Below are 16,242 nucleotides of genomic sequence, written 5' to 3' on the forward strand. Positions count from 1 at the left end.
TGTGTAACCCTTTTAAATGCAAATTGGTAGCATTATTTATAATCGATATTTTTAAATGCCTGACTTTCCAATATTCATCTAGACCATACTATCTAAAACTCTTGATGCATCATCCCAGGAATTTATTTAAGCCTTTATTTAAGTTGAGTTTATCTTGTGCCAGTAATTCCACATTGATTTTTTTCTTTATTATTTACGTAATAGATAATTAACACCCAGTCAACCATTTCATGGTTGACAGCCTTTAACAAATTAGATATGTTATCTTTTGATACTGTGTAGCAAATGAGATTTTGCTTTATTAAGAACTATCTGTATTATATTGACTTAAATCAGCCAAAACAGATGATTGAAATATTCAGTTTTCCTTTCTTTTGCTGTTTCAGGACCAGTAGGAGCAATAGGCATTTGAAGAATGCCTAGAATCAGAATTAAAAAAAAAAAAGATTTTATTGGGGAAGGGGAACAGGACTTTATTGGGGAGCAGTGTGTACTTCCAGGACTTTTTTCCAAGTCAAGTTATTGTCCTTTCAGTCTTAGTTGTGGAGGATGCAGCTCAGCTCCAGGTCCAGTTGCCGTTTCCAGGAGCTCAGCGGCAGCTCAGCTCAAGGTGCCATGTTCAATCTTAGTTGCAGGGGGCGCTGCCCACCATCCCTTGCGGGACTTGAGGAATTGAACTGGCAACCTTGTGGTTGAGAGTCCACTGCCCATGTGGGAATTGAACCGGCAGCCTTCGGAGTTAGGAGCATGGAGCTCTAACCGCCTGAGCCACCGGGCCGGCCCCTAGAATCATAATTTTTAGGAGTGTTGATATAACATTTGGTTATGCCAGTGGTACTTACTAGCAATCCTTACATCCTGGATATGACAAATTATATTATGAAAACATCTCACAGCATTTTAAGTTAGTAATTCGGAGTCAATTTTAGGAGATAAATTAGGATAGAGGTAAGGATTTGGGTAGGAGGTGTCAGAAAGCCCATCTAGAATAGGCTGTTAATGTTGTGAATAGAAGTTGTGGTTTCTCATCTAATGGACTAGGTTACTTGCTTTCAAACTTAATAGGAGAGGAACTCTGTCGAAATGAAATCATGTGTTTTAGGACTTGCAGTTCCATAAAAGTGATAAGGGAGTTTCTCAGGTAGTTTAAATTCCCATTTGGGGGTGAGGTGGAGTGGGGAGGTGATGGTTCATTGTTTACAGGACTCCTGAAGCACTTCTACAGCGTTGTCAGGGTCTATGGAGCAGAAATGCTTGCAGCTCTACGATTTTAGCCTGCGAAGCTGGGGAACCGATTTTATGTGCTCTACCTTACCTATAAGTTTATCCTGGAAACATACTGAATTCTCAGTTTGTTTCTTGCGTTTATGAAATCTTTCATTTATATGGCCCTGTAGACCTCTTCTTTTCATGGTGCAGGTTTCTCCCTCAGCTCTGCTCCAATCAGGAATTAAGGCTGTTGCAGCTTACTCCGGGCATGTCTCCTGTGGTTAGACCAGTGGTCCCTAAGCTTCTTTTATGGTGTACCCTCTCAGTAAAAGAGAAGTTAAGTATGCAGTATGCATAAATCATATACAAATCCTATTGTACTAATCTGTCATGCTCATTAAAAACAATTTTTTTTTAGAAATTAAATAAGATTAAAAATAAATAGAAATAAAAATTGCTATCTTCTTCCTGCTCCTTAGCCGATTGCAGTACACATCCCACTCTGGAGAGCCCTGCCTTAGCCCCTTTCCATGTTATTCCAGCTTGTTCTGTCAGTAAGGGCAGAGGGGTGCTGGCTGCCAGGAGCTGAGGAACAACAAGCAGGTGCTTATTAAGGAAGCTACACATGACACTCTTTATTTGTTTTTATCCTCTTTGGCTTATGATTTATTTTGTTATTTAAAGAAAAAAAGAGAAAGAAAGAAGTAACAGCCTAAGGGCCAGAGCCTGCAAGATACAGACAGTAACTTTAAAAGTTTCTGATAATCTTAAGGCTTTGTACTGAGGTGTGTGCATGTACTTGTGTTTCTAAAGGGTGTGGAGAGAAGCACGGGACCGCATTGTGGGTTTCCCTGGCCGGTACCATGCGTGGGACATCCCTCATCAGTCCTGGCTCTACAACTCCAACTACTCCTGTGAGCTGTCCATGGTGCTGACAGGCGCTGCCTTCTTTCACAAGGTAAGAAAACGTTGGGTAAGAATGGCATGAACTTGGTGAGAGCTGAGCCTTTGTGTAGCAGTGAATGCTACCCTGAAGTTAGCTCGCCTAGTGCTTCTTATGTAGCCCTTCTATGCTAGAAGTAAGTTATTGCTAATTTTGAAGACCGGGATCAAGATACTTAGAGCAACTTTGGAATAAAACATCCGGATGAGAAGGATGCCAGTACAATTGCATGTAAGCCATTAGGAAAATCGGTCCACCTTTCTGGGCATTAGCTGTCCCTCTGTAAAACTGAGAGCGCTGGGCTAAACTACCATCCAGTTTCAACATTGCCATTCCAGATGTGGCCTGGCCCCTGGAAGGCTGAACCTGGTACTCTTCGGACTCAGGCTACCCACTACTGTGCCAGGCTCCACTGTAAGCCTCTGTCTGTGTGGGTCTGTACGTTCTGTTTAATTCCTTAGAGCTTGTAACTTTCACCATGCCTCACATCCTGATTTTCATTGGGTATCCAAAAGGTAAACCCCTCCGGTTGTTAATCTTCTCCTGTACTGTTACCACTAAACTGTTCTATGTTTGTTCTAGAGAGTAGCCACTGGCCATGTGTGGCTACTGAGCACTTGAACCGTGTGTGGTCAGTATTGAGATGTGCTGTAAGGAAAGTACACACTACGCTAGATTTTGAAAACTTAGCATGAAAGGAAGAATGTAAACTATCGGTCATTTTTTATATTGATATGCAATTATTTTGGATACACTGGGTTAAGTAAAATATATCACTAATGAATATTGTTGTTTCTTTTGCTTGTAAAACTGTGGCTACAAGAAAATTGAAAATGACACACGTGACTCACGTTCTGTTTCTGTTGGATGGTGCTGCTCTGCATCTGCTCTCCCCGTCTTCCTCTGCGCTCTGAGGGTCCCTGTTCTGAGGGAGCCACTCGCCTACACCCCCACTTCACAGGGCACCTCCTCTGTCTCTTTTACTTGATTAAAACCTGACTTCCCTCTTTAGCCCGGCCTGTATTTCTTCCATGAACCAGAATTGAGGCTACTCATTTCCCCAGATTTGTACTTTTGAGCAGCGAAGGGTCCAGAACTCTCTTCATTGCTTACCAATGACGTAATTCTCAGCTGTTATATAAACTCTTATTTGAGGCTCATGGCACCTGTCTTGTTGCCAGCTGCCAACCCTGTAACCATTCCCTCGCGTTCGTGAGGGAGGTGGGCACCTGGCCCATCGTCCTGATTGCCACGCCACCGCCCGTCATTGTGGGCATCGTCATTGCCCTTGTAGGAGACCACCCCCCACTCTGTCTTCCCCGTAAATGCTGAAGTGTCCCAGGGTGCCAGCTTCTATCTAATGCTCTTCTTACTTTGTGCTTTCCTTAGATGTTCTCTCATACTTTCAAGGTCTTGGGGCTTTTCTCAGCACCTACAAGTTGGTGATTTCTGTATCTATATTCTAGCTTTGGCCCTTCCCTGATATCTGTGCTTGTATATTGTTTTCAGGACATCCCTGCATGTCCCTCTGGTACTTCAAACTGAATTCCCTCCCCTGTCCCCCTGCCCCCAAAGCTCATCATCTCACCCCACCCAACTCCCTCAAATCTTTTGTCCCTCATACAGTTGGTATTTCAGATGGTGGCATCTTGCAAGGCATCTCAAATAGAACCTTGAAAATCATCTTACTAGGGACGTTTTGAACCAGCCTAAGAAGTCATTAAACTTTCAGCTTTTGTTTTTCTTTTTAAAACGTAATGTATGAAGCTGATATGATCATCCCATTCTTGAACCTTGCCCTGTGCTTATTTTCCAAGCTTGGATGGGCTATGGTTGGGCTGGGGATTGTAAGTAGGGTTAGAGAGGATCTGGTTAGAAAGCATACCTAATTAGGAGTCAGTTATTTTCACATCTGAGAAAGAGCCACCAATTTTAGCAGTGTATACTCATTCCTTGAGAATTTACTTTTCTTCTGAAACGTGCTTTCTCAAATTCTCTGATTGCTCTTTAAAGGTTTCAGCAGATCCCTTTACTTTCAAGTAATAAGTCATTTACTTAAAAAAAGTTAGGTTTTCTTCTATTTGAAAAGCTAGAGCAGAGGTTACAAACTAGCAGCCCTTAAACTTTCTGGGGCTTACAAAAATGTTTATTTAGCCCCCAGTACTGTTTCATACACTGCCAAGCTTTAAAAACCAGAGGATTTTACGAGACCTGGACCTTAATGAAAATGAAGATTAGGTCATCCTGGGGTAGTGTTTTTGCCTGGCACCAGCAGGCTGGAGCTGTGTCGTCACTGTTCCCTGGAAGTGGGCATGTATGTGCTTATTTGCCCCACGACTCTTTATTTTTCTTACACCCATTTTTAAAAAAAGTGTCATTTATTTTATTGTCTTACTTGTTTGGTTCTTGAAAGCAATTAAGTAGGCCATTCCCTAATCTGGAGCAATCATGTCTTTGATTGTAAGTGCCTATCAATAAAAATTTTTGAACTTGTACCTCGCAAATATACGCATATATTATTTATAAATTATATTTAGATATGTGTACTGCTGTACTTCTAGAAATTTTTATAAGGTTGAGATAAAGGTAAAATGAAGTTTCAAAGTAATATTCACACTAAATCCTTAAATTTTAGTGAAAGCAATGTGATTGAATATGCTTTATTATTTTTGAAAATCTTGATTTGATACTGTGTGTTATGGTAAGTTAGAGGTCCTTTTTCTAAATTAATCTTATTTTTGATATTTGGTTTTAATCACTATCTCTGGTGAAATCCCTTATTGCTGGGCTTACTAAGTCATGATACTCATCCACCAATTTGGTAGCATTTTGTTAAAACTGACTAGAATTTCCATCTTCTATGATGCCAATGGGAGGGACTGACCCTCGGGCTCACGGTTGTGAGGATTGGCTGTGACTACAGTGGAGGAGCTGTTGTGCAGGGGCTGACCCTACACAGCAGGATTCGCTTTAGCAGGGCTCTGGCACCTGCCCAGTCTGTTGAATAGGGTGTGCTGTCCTTGAAGGCTGCTGGGTGATGCTCTGGCTTAGTCCAAAGCTGGCTCCTGGGTGTGCCCATTCGCAGGGCCTCCTGGGAAGGGCTCCACCACAGGCCAAGTTCAGCCACAACCTGTGCCTTGCCCAGCATGAGCCACAAAGCAATCCACCTGTCCTGGGCTTGTAGGTGCCTCAAGAGGCCCAGCTGCAAACTGAGACCGGTTGTGGCTCATGCCAGCCTTAGGGCTGCTCAGCAAGAGGTATGGCGCACACAGAAACCAGATGCTGCTTGTATGGGTTTTGTGAACCTTTGAGAGATTTTGGGAAAGTCTGTAGTATGAGCCAAGACAGGCTGTCTGTACGGAAAAGCCACTGCAAGTGGCTTGGGTTAACACCGAACTTTGGGTCAGGTGGGGTCTCCGGGACTCACCAGGGCAGGGCTAATGAACAGTGTTAGCCAGGTTGATGGAGACAGATATGGCGCCTGCACACTGGGAAGGGGAACGGCGCAACAAAGAAACAATGGCTTCCACCAGCTCCTGCATCTGAGAGAAAGCTGCCTCTGCAGCCCTTGCCCTGAAGCCAGATAGCTCAGTTTCTACCCGTATGTCCCTGGCGTCTTTCAAGCTGCTGCCCCAGTGCTGGAGCTCAGAGCAAGTGAGTCCGTGCGCAGGCTCTTTATGAGGAATGCTTGGGCTGCAGCTGCCGTTGTCTCAGTCACAATCTCCGCTGCTTTTCACAGCTAGAAGTTATGGAGACTCTTCTCCCCAGCACTGGAGTGTGGGTCTGGGACCCTTTGCTCCTCCGGGGTGGGGAGGATGACCTCCACAGCTGAGATATCACTCCCGATTTTTAATGGTCACATGTGGTTGTGGGTCCAGCCCGTTCTGCATCTCTGCCCCTCCTACCAGTCTCAAGGGGCCTTCTTCTGTGCGTCCTTAGTTGTAGGGCTTTCGTTCAGCTAGACTTCAGGCGATTCTCAGTGATGGCTGTTCTGTAGTTTAGTTGTAATTTTGATGTGGTCATGAGAGGAGGTGAGCACAGCGTTTACCTATTTCGCCATCTTGACTGGACAGCTATAATTCACTTCTAAGTTCACCATCGCATAAGTACTTTGCCTCAAGATAACCAGCAAACCACTGTGTGCTACAACAATTTTATGATCATTATAGATTCTATTATTTAAGGTAATAAAGTATGTAAATCAGTTTTATTGGGCATCTGACTTTTTCATTCATTATCAGCATATTGGCAACACATCACAGTTAACATGTGTCCTGTTTTATAGTATTTGCCCATCCTATGGTGTAAATATTCTTCCATGGCTGATTTTAAGTTATCAACATGAGAAGCTAAACATGGAGTTGGGAAGAGACGGGCAGTTATGTAGTGTTATGTCAGGTATTTTTACCATATAGATGATAGACATAAAGAACCTCAAGATAACAGTAAAATATAATAATAGTAATATGTAACAAATTAGTAAGTTGATGAAATTTAGGTATTATTTTTGAAAATAACATATTAAATTTTAACTTTAAGTTTATATAAGTATAATTTTAATATTGGCTATTTTTCATAACTGGCTCAAAAAATTCCTAAATAGTGTCACAGACTTCTAGAAAATCAGCATTCATTAGCAGGTGTGAGCCAGCTTCAGCACACGACTTTGTGGGCCTTGCAGGACATTTAAGAACTTAGGTTTTTATTCTGAGTGATATGGGAAGCCACTGAGTTTAGAATAAAGGAGTGACCCATTTGGTTGAACTTGTGTTTTAACATGATCACTTTGCTGTGCTGAGAAGATTATACAGAAGACAATATGGCAGCAGGGAGACTATTTAGCTGACTGTATGAATAGTCCAGTGAAGCGATAATGGCGGCTTGGAGCAGGGAGTCACCTGTGGTGATGGTGAGAAGTGATCCGATTCTGGAATCTGTGAGGCACTGAAGGATTGGATGTTTCAGTGAGTTGCTGAGAAGTCTGAGACAATAACCAGGCGATCCCTTATTGCCATTGTCAGAGATAGAATGTTGTTCAACTGAATCAGTGTCTGACCTCATTTGATCAATCTTTATATTATTGCAAAATCACTGAGGTACCCAGGAGATTAAATGAAATTTGGATTCTCAGAGGTGGTGATAATGGCAGACTGGATGGGAGAATTCCTCACTGCAGGAGATCCACCTCGTAGAATGCTGAGCCTCCCTGGCCGAACTCCCTAAATGCCGGTGATTGTGACCCCACCCCCAACTTCCTAACAGCTCCTGGATCCATGAATATTTTTGCTGAATGCCGAAGAACTGTGACCTCTAACAGAGTGTGATTCTTTCTCTACCCCTGACAGTATTATGCCTACCTGTATTCTTACGTGATGCCCCAGGCCATCCGAGATATGGTGGATGAATACATCAACTGTGAGGACATTGCCATGAACTTCCTCGTCTCCCACATCACGCGGAAACCCCCCATCAAGGTGAGGCTTCCACCACCGACAGGACAGCGGTGCATGCACACTTAGTTCACTTAGTTTGCAGTCGTGCAGTATGTAACCCTGCCTCCATGTCCTCATCTGTAAAATGGGGGTAATGAGGCCACCAACCGTATAGGGTTGTCTTAGGGTTAAATGAGTTGTTAACACAGTGCCTCTTCACTTCTAGGGCGTACAACGGATAGAATTCTGTGTTTGGAAATTGCATGGGAAAAATGTTACATGTTTAATTGTTACTAATCTCTAACTGGAATTTAGCATTTCTCTCAGTTATGAAACAGGCTGCAATTCCTGAGAGCATTTGCAGTAACTGTATTTTGTCACCAGTAGTACTGATATCACATTGCATTTGTGGCCACATTTCAAAGTATCATTGGTATTCATCACTGCTGTGAAATTTTGGTAGTTATTAACTTTCTCCTAGATCTTGTTGCTTAATGTGTTGATAAAAGAGCACAGGTATTACTGTATTTCAGCGTAACGTGTTTCCTTCATAATCTCTTGTACTTCATCATATGCATTCAAAACACTGTGGTGGAGTCTGCAGGCTTCACCAGATTGCCAGACCAGAGTGGCAGGGAGTGCATGGCACAAAAAGTTTAAGAATTTCTGAGTTAATTTCTGTAGAGCTCTGAGAATAGTGCCTGACAAATAAGTGAGTACTGTATAAGGTATTGACTCCAAAACAAAAATAAAGGTGCCCTCAGAATTCTAGAAATTTGAGTTTTGTTTTTGTCTTTGACTTGCTGAATAGATTTCACCAGAAGATACCAATTTCGTATTGAGTCCACAGAAAGATAGTTCCATCACCCTTCCTGTCATCACTGCAGGTTCAGACAAGCGAAAGCTCTCTTGGGGAGGGTTGGGGAAGGTCCGGTAAGGGCCTTGCAACTATTAATACTAGAGAATCTGGTGTCAGTTCGTATTAATAGTGTTCATTGGCTATGCTGTCCGTATTTATGTTATGGAATCATACCTGATATCCTTGTAGAGGTGAACAAAAGAATTCAGGTCTTGTTTTCATTATTGTTAAAAAGACGTATTATGTAATTTTATAAAATAGTAAGTTTACCTTTATGGATATTCTTAGTGCCACGAGTAAATAATAATCGGGTGCATATGTCATTCTTCTATTTTGAAGGTAAGTTCTAGACTAAGTAGCCACTAGCCCGCAGTAATAACGATAATCAAATCAGACCTTTAGTGGGAAGCCGATTGGTCTTATGCAATAAAGCCTAACAGAGATCGGAAAGCATTTTGAGGGCCTTGTGCATCTGTTTATACCTAATCAAACCTTTTCTCAAGTATGGCTCAGGGTTATAACTTAACTCCCGATTACTCTACAGTTTCCTGTATTCCTGAGCCTTCTGCTAAAGCGGTACAAAACAAGAATAATTAGCAAAATAATGCATCATATTGTGTGGGTTTTGTTTTAACCCTGAGTGATAATAGTCACAATTATTTTGATAAAAATAGTATGTTTTCCAGGTACAGCGGTAGATCTGATATTAAACAATGAAAAGCAGACTTTTTTGCAAACTTGAAGGTTAGGGAGGCAAGGTCTTAGAAAGAAATTAACGGTTGGTGCAGTTTTCTATTCTTCACTTATCCTTTCTTAGGTGCCCAGAGACTGGACTTCAGCCAACATGTACGCTTACATTTATACCTCCCTAGTAGATCAAAAGACATCCATGAAAGTTTAAAGTCTCTGAGTGATTAAGTACCTAGTAATATCGTCAGTCACCCTGCTCTTACAGACACGATGAAGTTTTCATCTTCATTAAGTGTGGTTGTCTACTATATTAATAGGCCAGTGTTCATTAGCTAAATCATCTCTTCAGAGCGATGATATACATGATTCGCACATGGTATACATGATTCTTACCAAGTGAAAACTTGAGAAATAAGTATTCTCTGTGAATTTTCTCAATCTTACGTGAATATAAGAGGAGTTCAGTTTTTAAAATCAAAGGCTCAGGCTCAATAGATTAAGAATGTCTTCAAGTTCTGAGTTAGTTTCTTCAAATTCTGAATCCAATTATGTATTTCATAGTATAGAACCAATTTGAACTAAATGTTTTTATTAATTTACCTAATTTTAATAGCATCAGGTATATATACTATTTTATGTTTTAAAATAGTAAGATTTTTTTGCTTTAAATACTTCAAGTTTAGATTGTTGCTTTGAATAATGTAATGTTATCTTTTCAAGAAGGAGAATGATCTAGAATGTAAATTCTAGAGTCTTTATTCTGAATAAGGATTTGGAGGGAGGTAAGATTGATGTTTAAGGGTATAAACTTATAATGAGTAGTAAATAAGCCATAGAGATCTAATGCATAGTGTAATGAATATAGACATAATATTGTACTGTAATTATGTAATATGATAACTATTGCTATCTCACCAATCATTACAAGCCAAGGATGGCTGGCAACACCGGCCTGGAACAGATTGTTCCCTAGAGACGTCAGAGAGAGGAGGAACGTGCTGACACCCTGATTTCAGACCTGTGCTCTCCAGAACTGTGCAAGAATACAGTTTTGTTTTTTTTATTAAGTCACTAAGTTTATGGTAATTTGTTAAGCAGCCCTAGGAAACTAATACACTCACTGTCATGCCTTTAGTGGTATCCACTTCATAGTTTTTCTTTATACTTTTGCATACACCTATGTATGCATCCATAAACACTATGTCTTTTAAAATAAATTTTTTTACTTTTTCTTAAAACTTTTTTTATTAGTTTTAGGTGTACAAAGCAATGTAATAGTTAGACATTTATCATTTATATCCCTCACACAGTGATAACCCCCCTCCCCTCCCCTAAAATAAATTTTTTGTATTAAAGTAGATTTAGATTTACAGAAAACCTGTGAAGATAATACAGCATTCCCGTGTTACCCCATGGTTTCCCGTTACTGTCATCGTACATCAGTATGGTACATATATCCCAATTAATGAACCGATGTTGATACATTATATTACCAAAGTAATACATCCTTTATTCGTATTGCTGTAGTTTTTGCTCAAAAAACTAGGATGTCATGTAGTAGAATAATAACAGAATCCAACCAAGAGCCAGGTGTGAGTAAACTGTGTGCCCTCAACTCGTCGTTCCCACCTTCTTGGACCCCATTCCATGCTTCTCCAGGGCAGAAGGGCTGGCTGGCGCACGGCCATCTCCCTGCTGACTCTGGGTAACTAGTTCACGCCCAGGGCACAGGCTGAACACGTGGGATGAGGCCAGACAGGTTGCACCTGCTCCCCCAATGAAGCCCCTAAGGGAGGCTCTGGACCTGGGGGGATCACTGGTCTAAAATCCCCAGACTGATCTATGCCCTGCAAGTCTCTTCCCAAAATTCCCACTAACTGGACAGGTTAGAGAAGAGATACGTGCCGTGCCGGCTGTCCCCAAGCCAGGTTTTGGTCTTCAGTAAACAGGGATAAATACAAAACGTGTTGCACAAGAGAGCTTGAACAGAACCGGGCGTAGCGGGTGAAAGGTTCCAAAGCCCCATTTCGGATGCAGCACAGGAGACCAGGGGAGGATGGGAGGGAGGGGAGAGGGGTGTGTTCTGCTGTGGTCACTGCTGCGGCCAGTCCTGTCCTGCTCTCCTGCCCGACCCTGCACTTCCGCCCATCTTCCGGAATCTGCCCTCAGGTGGCCTTGAGCTCTCATGAGGGGGAGCAGGCAGCCTTCCTGAGAGCGGGAGGTTCTCCCACACCACCTCACCATCCGAGGATGCTGGCTTCCAGGAGGCAGAAGGCGCAGCTCTGGGAACAGGAAGGAGAGAGGAGGCGGGAGAATGACAGGAAGTCAGTCTTTTTTCTGTTCCAGGGTCAGTTTTGCCTGTTTTGAACTTTATATCAGTGGAGTTGTACAGCATCACTTCAAGTCTCTTAACCTTGCTTTTGTCTTTTTTGAAAGCTTTTTGTCAGTATTTTCTATTTTGGGTAATCATTTTAGTATCTTTTTCATCACTAATTCTTTTCTTCATACCCATCCGCTGAGTGTCTGATTTAATTCAATATACTTTCATTTCCATTGTTCTATTTGGTTTTTTTTTTTCTTTGTATCCTAGGACTTTTTTGATAGTCCCTTGTTTCTTCCATCAAACTTGAAGAAACCTTTCCAAATGTCATCATAGTGTGATACACATTTATTGTTACAGTCAGTCACTCCCATAATCCTGCTATTTTGCAGTGTTTTGGGGTCTGATTCTGTGGTTTGTTTCTGCAGATTTCTCCCTCATGTGGCTCATTCCCTTTTTTTGTGACTTGACTGTGAGATCATATTCTTTGGGATTTTACTTGTGTGTTTCTTTGAGGCCTGAATTTACACCTGAGAGGATTTGCATTTGCTTCTTCCCAGGCAGTGCCTGGGGTCGCTGCCTGCCTACTTGAGACCGTTTCAGCTAAATGAGCACCTTGGGGCTTTTCAAGACACAACTAACAGAAACTCTAGCCTCACATGTGCGAGGGCCAGCTGTGGTTATAAATTCTCCGAGGTGCTGTTTCCTTCTCCACTTAGAGCTGAGAAGGAGAAGGAAACATTTCCTCACCATCTCTCTGTGGGGCTGCCTCCAGCCCACACTGCCTTCCATTGGGTCCCAGTGTTTCAAAGTCTCCAATCTGAATTCATGGCTCTTGCCTCCCCAGCCTGAAAACCCACGCTCCTGGCTATCTCATTAGATTCAGGCCTTTTCTTTATTTTGGCCTCTGAGGATTTTATTTCGTTCATTACATTTCATTTCATTTCATTTCTTTCATTACAAGCTCAGCCATATATTTAAAGAAACGATTTATATATTCTGCTTTTTCAGGTATGCTGTGCTGAGGGGTTCTTATGTTATTTGGTGTGCCACACTGTTGATAGTGAAGCTGTTACATTATTCTTCACACTTTTCTAGTTGCTTGAAATTTCTTAATAATAACTACTAAACTATAATATGACCATTTTCCCACGTTTTTAAATATGATTTTCTTAAACATCTTTTGAAATGGATGTGTAGTACTTTATAATTAACCAATCCCCCTGTGATGGGTAGTTTTCCAGTATTTTGCTATTAACATTGATGAAACGAACAACTTTATGCCTACATTTTCCTGTGCGAGCAAGATGAATACTAGAAGTAGGGTTGCTGGGACAGGTAACGCAAGGCACTGAAGGCGTGTGATGCATCTGGCACGTGTAGGCCGTGAGGGGAGAGCACCCTTACTGGTGACATAGGTACACGGTGGCAGGCAGAGCGCGCTCCCGGCTCTGGCCCGACAGCTGTGAGTGAACGCGGCACAGGCCATCGTCACTGTGGAGACGGAGGTGCTGCAGCTTGGCCGCAGGGCTTCTGTCGGGATCAGCACCGCGATTCTCACTCTGCGCTCTCCTTCCCTGTCTCCAGGTGACCTCACGGTGGACTTTCCGATGCCCGGGATGCCCTCAGGCCCTCTCCCACGATGACTCCCACTTTCACGAGCGACACAAATGTATCAACTTTTTTGTCAAGGTGTATGGCTACATGCCCCTACTGTACACTCAGTTCAGGGTGGACTCTGTGCTCTTCAAGACCCGTCTGCCCCACGACAAGACCAAGTGCTTCAAGTTCATCTAGGGGCATTGCAGGTTTGGGGGCGAGGAGGGGCAGAGGAGGGAGATGGCTCCCAAGGCTCCTAGACGTTGGAGGACCTCAGGGATGTCCCTCTGCTGGGAGAGGAGGCAGCAAGACTAGGAACTGCTGCCTCGCTCTTTAAGTTGGCCACACTGGGCCTGGAACCCTGGTCAGAGGACCCTGGGGTTCCCTACACAGGGCACTGACTGATAGCTGACACTGAGGACCCGGGGACTCTGGAGAGTCTCACACAGTTCATAAGCCCAGGACAGTTGGTTTGTGGTTTTTAAATTCAGTAACAACTATTATTATTTAAAAAGTTTCAGATGTGCCATTCAAGGCTTATTTATATATGTGTGTGTATATATACATATGTGTGTGTACACACACACACACACACACACACACACACACACACACACACACACTTGGGGTGTTGTTTGAAGTTCCTGCCTGTCTCACAAAGTGAGGGACCCACCGAGACTCCTGATATTGTGTATTTGGGTGGCGATGGATCCGGCCTCACGGTATCTGGCTCATCCTGAAAGGTCATCTCCATCCTTCCGGGCATCTGTGTGCGGAAGCCAGGAAGGGCCGGGCTGGCCCTCTAAGGGCCCTGGACGAGACAGGACCTGTCAGTTTGTTCCTTCCCCCTTTCTGTTGCCAACCAACTTGTCGACTCCTCTCACTTGAATCCTGGAGGACCTTTGGGAACAGCTGAGCTTACCGGGGCTGGGTGCAGTGGTGTTGAGGATTCAGTGCTGGGCCATTCTCTTCCCTGTTTGAAAGAAGAATGAGGAAGGAAGGAGACCTGAAGACAGCACTCCCAAACGGCTCTTTCTCCAGCCTCCTTTTAAAAAACATGTGCTTTGGCTTCAGGCTTTCCTGAAGGTTGTCTCTTATGTTACAGAACGGAAAACTGTCAGGCTGCACTTGCAGGTGTGGTTTGAGTGGTCTGCAGGTTGGCGTGTCTCTGTGGCGTAGAACAAGCGAGCATCCTTTGCGGCTCCCCACCCGGCTGGCCGGGAAGTCTTACAGCAAGGCACCTGCCTTGGGATAAATACCTTGGTGAAATTCACCTCCCCCCCACCTTTGTCTGAACCCACATCCTATGTTATCTGTAGCTTTTGGATCACTGATGCCTGGTTGGTGCCAGGACCCCTTGAAGCTTGGTATGTGCCAGAACAACGGGAAGGTATTTGTTAGGTTCAGCTCAAATGTAGCCTGAAATTTAACAGGCGTTTTCACCCCACATTACGACGTTCCACTCCAGGTTTAAATTTCTATTCCCTGGGCTGAAATGGAAATAAGCAATTTTCTTTTGGTGGCGGTGGCAGTAGAAGAAGGTGTGAGTGGCGTTGGGCAGGGAGTTAGCCCATGACTTCTCCCATTTTTCTGGACCCCCCTTTCTTCCAGTGGAGCTGAGTGTAGGTGTTTCCCGCGACTGAACAAAAGCTCAGGTCTGTCCGGGTCATGCACATGCCTTAAACCAGTTCTGTCGTCCCCAGACTTGGACACCCTGTTTCCATTTCTTGGGGGCACATTGTCCTGTGACCTGCCTGTGCCTGGTGGGTTCTTCCAGTACCGCTTTGAAGCCAGGCCTGTCCTGTAGATACCACCCACTGCAGGGCTTGCTTGATCTGAGGGACCTCTCATTGGCAACCGGACCAGCGCTGCTCCAGACGTGCCCACTGGCATCTTGTAGCTCCCCTGCTGAGGTGACTACCTAGGGAACTGAGTAAAGCTTCTCAGCAACTCACAAAGGGGTGCAGACTCTGCATCCTAACTTTCTAACAGCCTTTCCTTCTGACTTTATTCTTTTGAGCAGTAGCCTTCTTCCCTCCGGGAAGCCAAAGAGTGTGGTGTTTTGAGCTCTGTACGTGGCTGCTAGTTTTATCTTGTTTATTTTAATGTGAGGAACTCATAAATTGACCTTCAGTGGGACATGGTGAGAAAGGAGCAGTGTGTCGGGCCCTCTTTGGTGGAGTCCCCGAATGCTGGGTCCCCGAATGCTGGAGGTAGATCCAGGAGGAGCTGAATGGTCTGTGATTACGGGGAGCAGCCAGGTGTGCTGCAGGGACAGTTCTGATGTCAGAGCTTCCAACTAGGAGGACACTGTTTGGACTTGGACAGACACTGACGTGAAGGACCCACACAGCAGGCTCTGGGGGACACTGGCCATGTTCTCACAGGACCCTCCTCAGTAGCAGGAAGCAGGGCTCAGCTCTTCCAGGTCGACGGCTGCTGCCTTTTGCAAGGGAGAGGCCCCGCTCCGTGCTTAGAAGGCCGTTGATGCTGCTCCGTCACCTTGTACATCCAGCCATCGCCTCACCCCCGTGACGCGCCGGAACGGGAGAACAGTTCTGCAGATCGACGGGGGTTTCTTCGGCACCTGCAGGTAACACCTGCCTCGTCTGCTCCCAGGGCCCGGACATCCTGGCCCCCTGGCCACGCGCTTCCCCGCAGGGGCAGCTCCGACTGAGCCTGTACATCTCCGGCTGTGCGGTGGCCTGCGCCCCAGCTGGCGGGGGCGTCGGCGGGGGGCGTAGCCTGTTGCGTAGCCGCCTGCCTTGTGCTGCTCAGGGAGCTCCTGCTGTGCAATGATGGCACTTTGAAGGGGGAAGCTCTGACATCCATGCCACGTCCATCCACCCCACCCCTTTTCCAGTCATGAGCACAACGGTCTTTCATTGGATTTTTGTAAAAAATAAAGTAAATGGAGACTAACTGCAGCAGCTTGGAGGTCTTTTGTGATTTGCCTCTGCAGGGACTGAAGAGTGACCTGAGAGAAGGTGCCTGCGATTCCAGGGCACCACCAATGCATGGGCAGCGTGACTGCGCTGTGACAGCTGGTCCCGGGGCAGCCTGCGTACTGAGCCTCAGTGATGGACGTGGACGTGGGCAGCCTGCCGGTGTCCACTCCTGGGACTAGTCATTTGGTTACATAGGAACTTAGGGGTCATTTAACTGGTCGTGTGGGACGTGGGATGGCAAG

At 44.5% G+C, this 16,242-nt stretch overlaps 1 protein-coding gene across 2 annotated transcripts in view; it reads left to right on the forward strand.

Moving 5' to 3' along the window:
- EXTL3 (exostosin like glycosyltransferase 3) overlaps window positions 1-13,560 on the forward strand; it is a 102,578-nt gene extending 89,018 nt beyond the window's left edge. For both annotated transcript variants that reach the window (XM_033134418.1, XM_033134417.1), the window contains exons 5-7: window positions 2,023-2,167; window positions 7,498-7,626; window positions 13,041-13,560. In XM_033134418.1, coding sequence (XP_032990309.1) covers window positions 2,023-2,167; window positions 7,498-7,626; window positions 13,041-13,250 — 484 coding nt within the window. In that variant the 3' untranslated portion in view covers window positions 13,251-13,560. The remainder of the gene's footprint in view (window positions 1-2,022; window positions 2,168-7,497; window positions 7,627-13,040) is intronic.
- Window positions 13,561-16,242: the final 2,682 nt, after the last annotated feature.

Source organism: Rhinolophus ferrumequinum, chromosome 18 (assembly GCF_004115265.2).
Source record: "Rhinolophus ferrumequinum isolate MPI-CBG mRhiFer1 chromosome 18, mRhiFer1_v1.p, whole genome shotgun sequence".
In the NCBI taxonomy this organism is placed as follows: Eukaryota; Metazoa; Chordata; class Mammalia; order Chiroptera; family Rhinolophidae; genus Rhinolophus; species Rhinolophus ferrumequinum.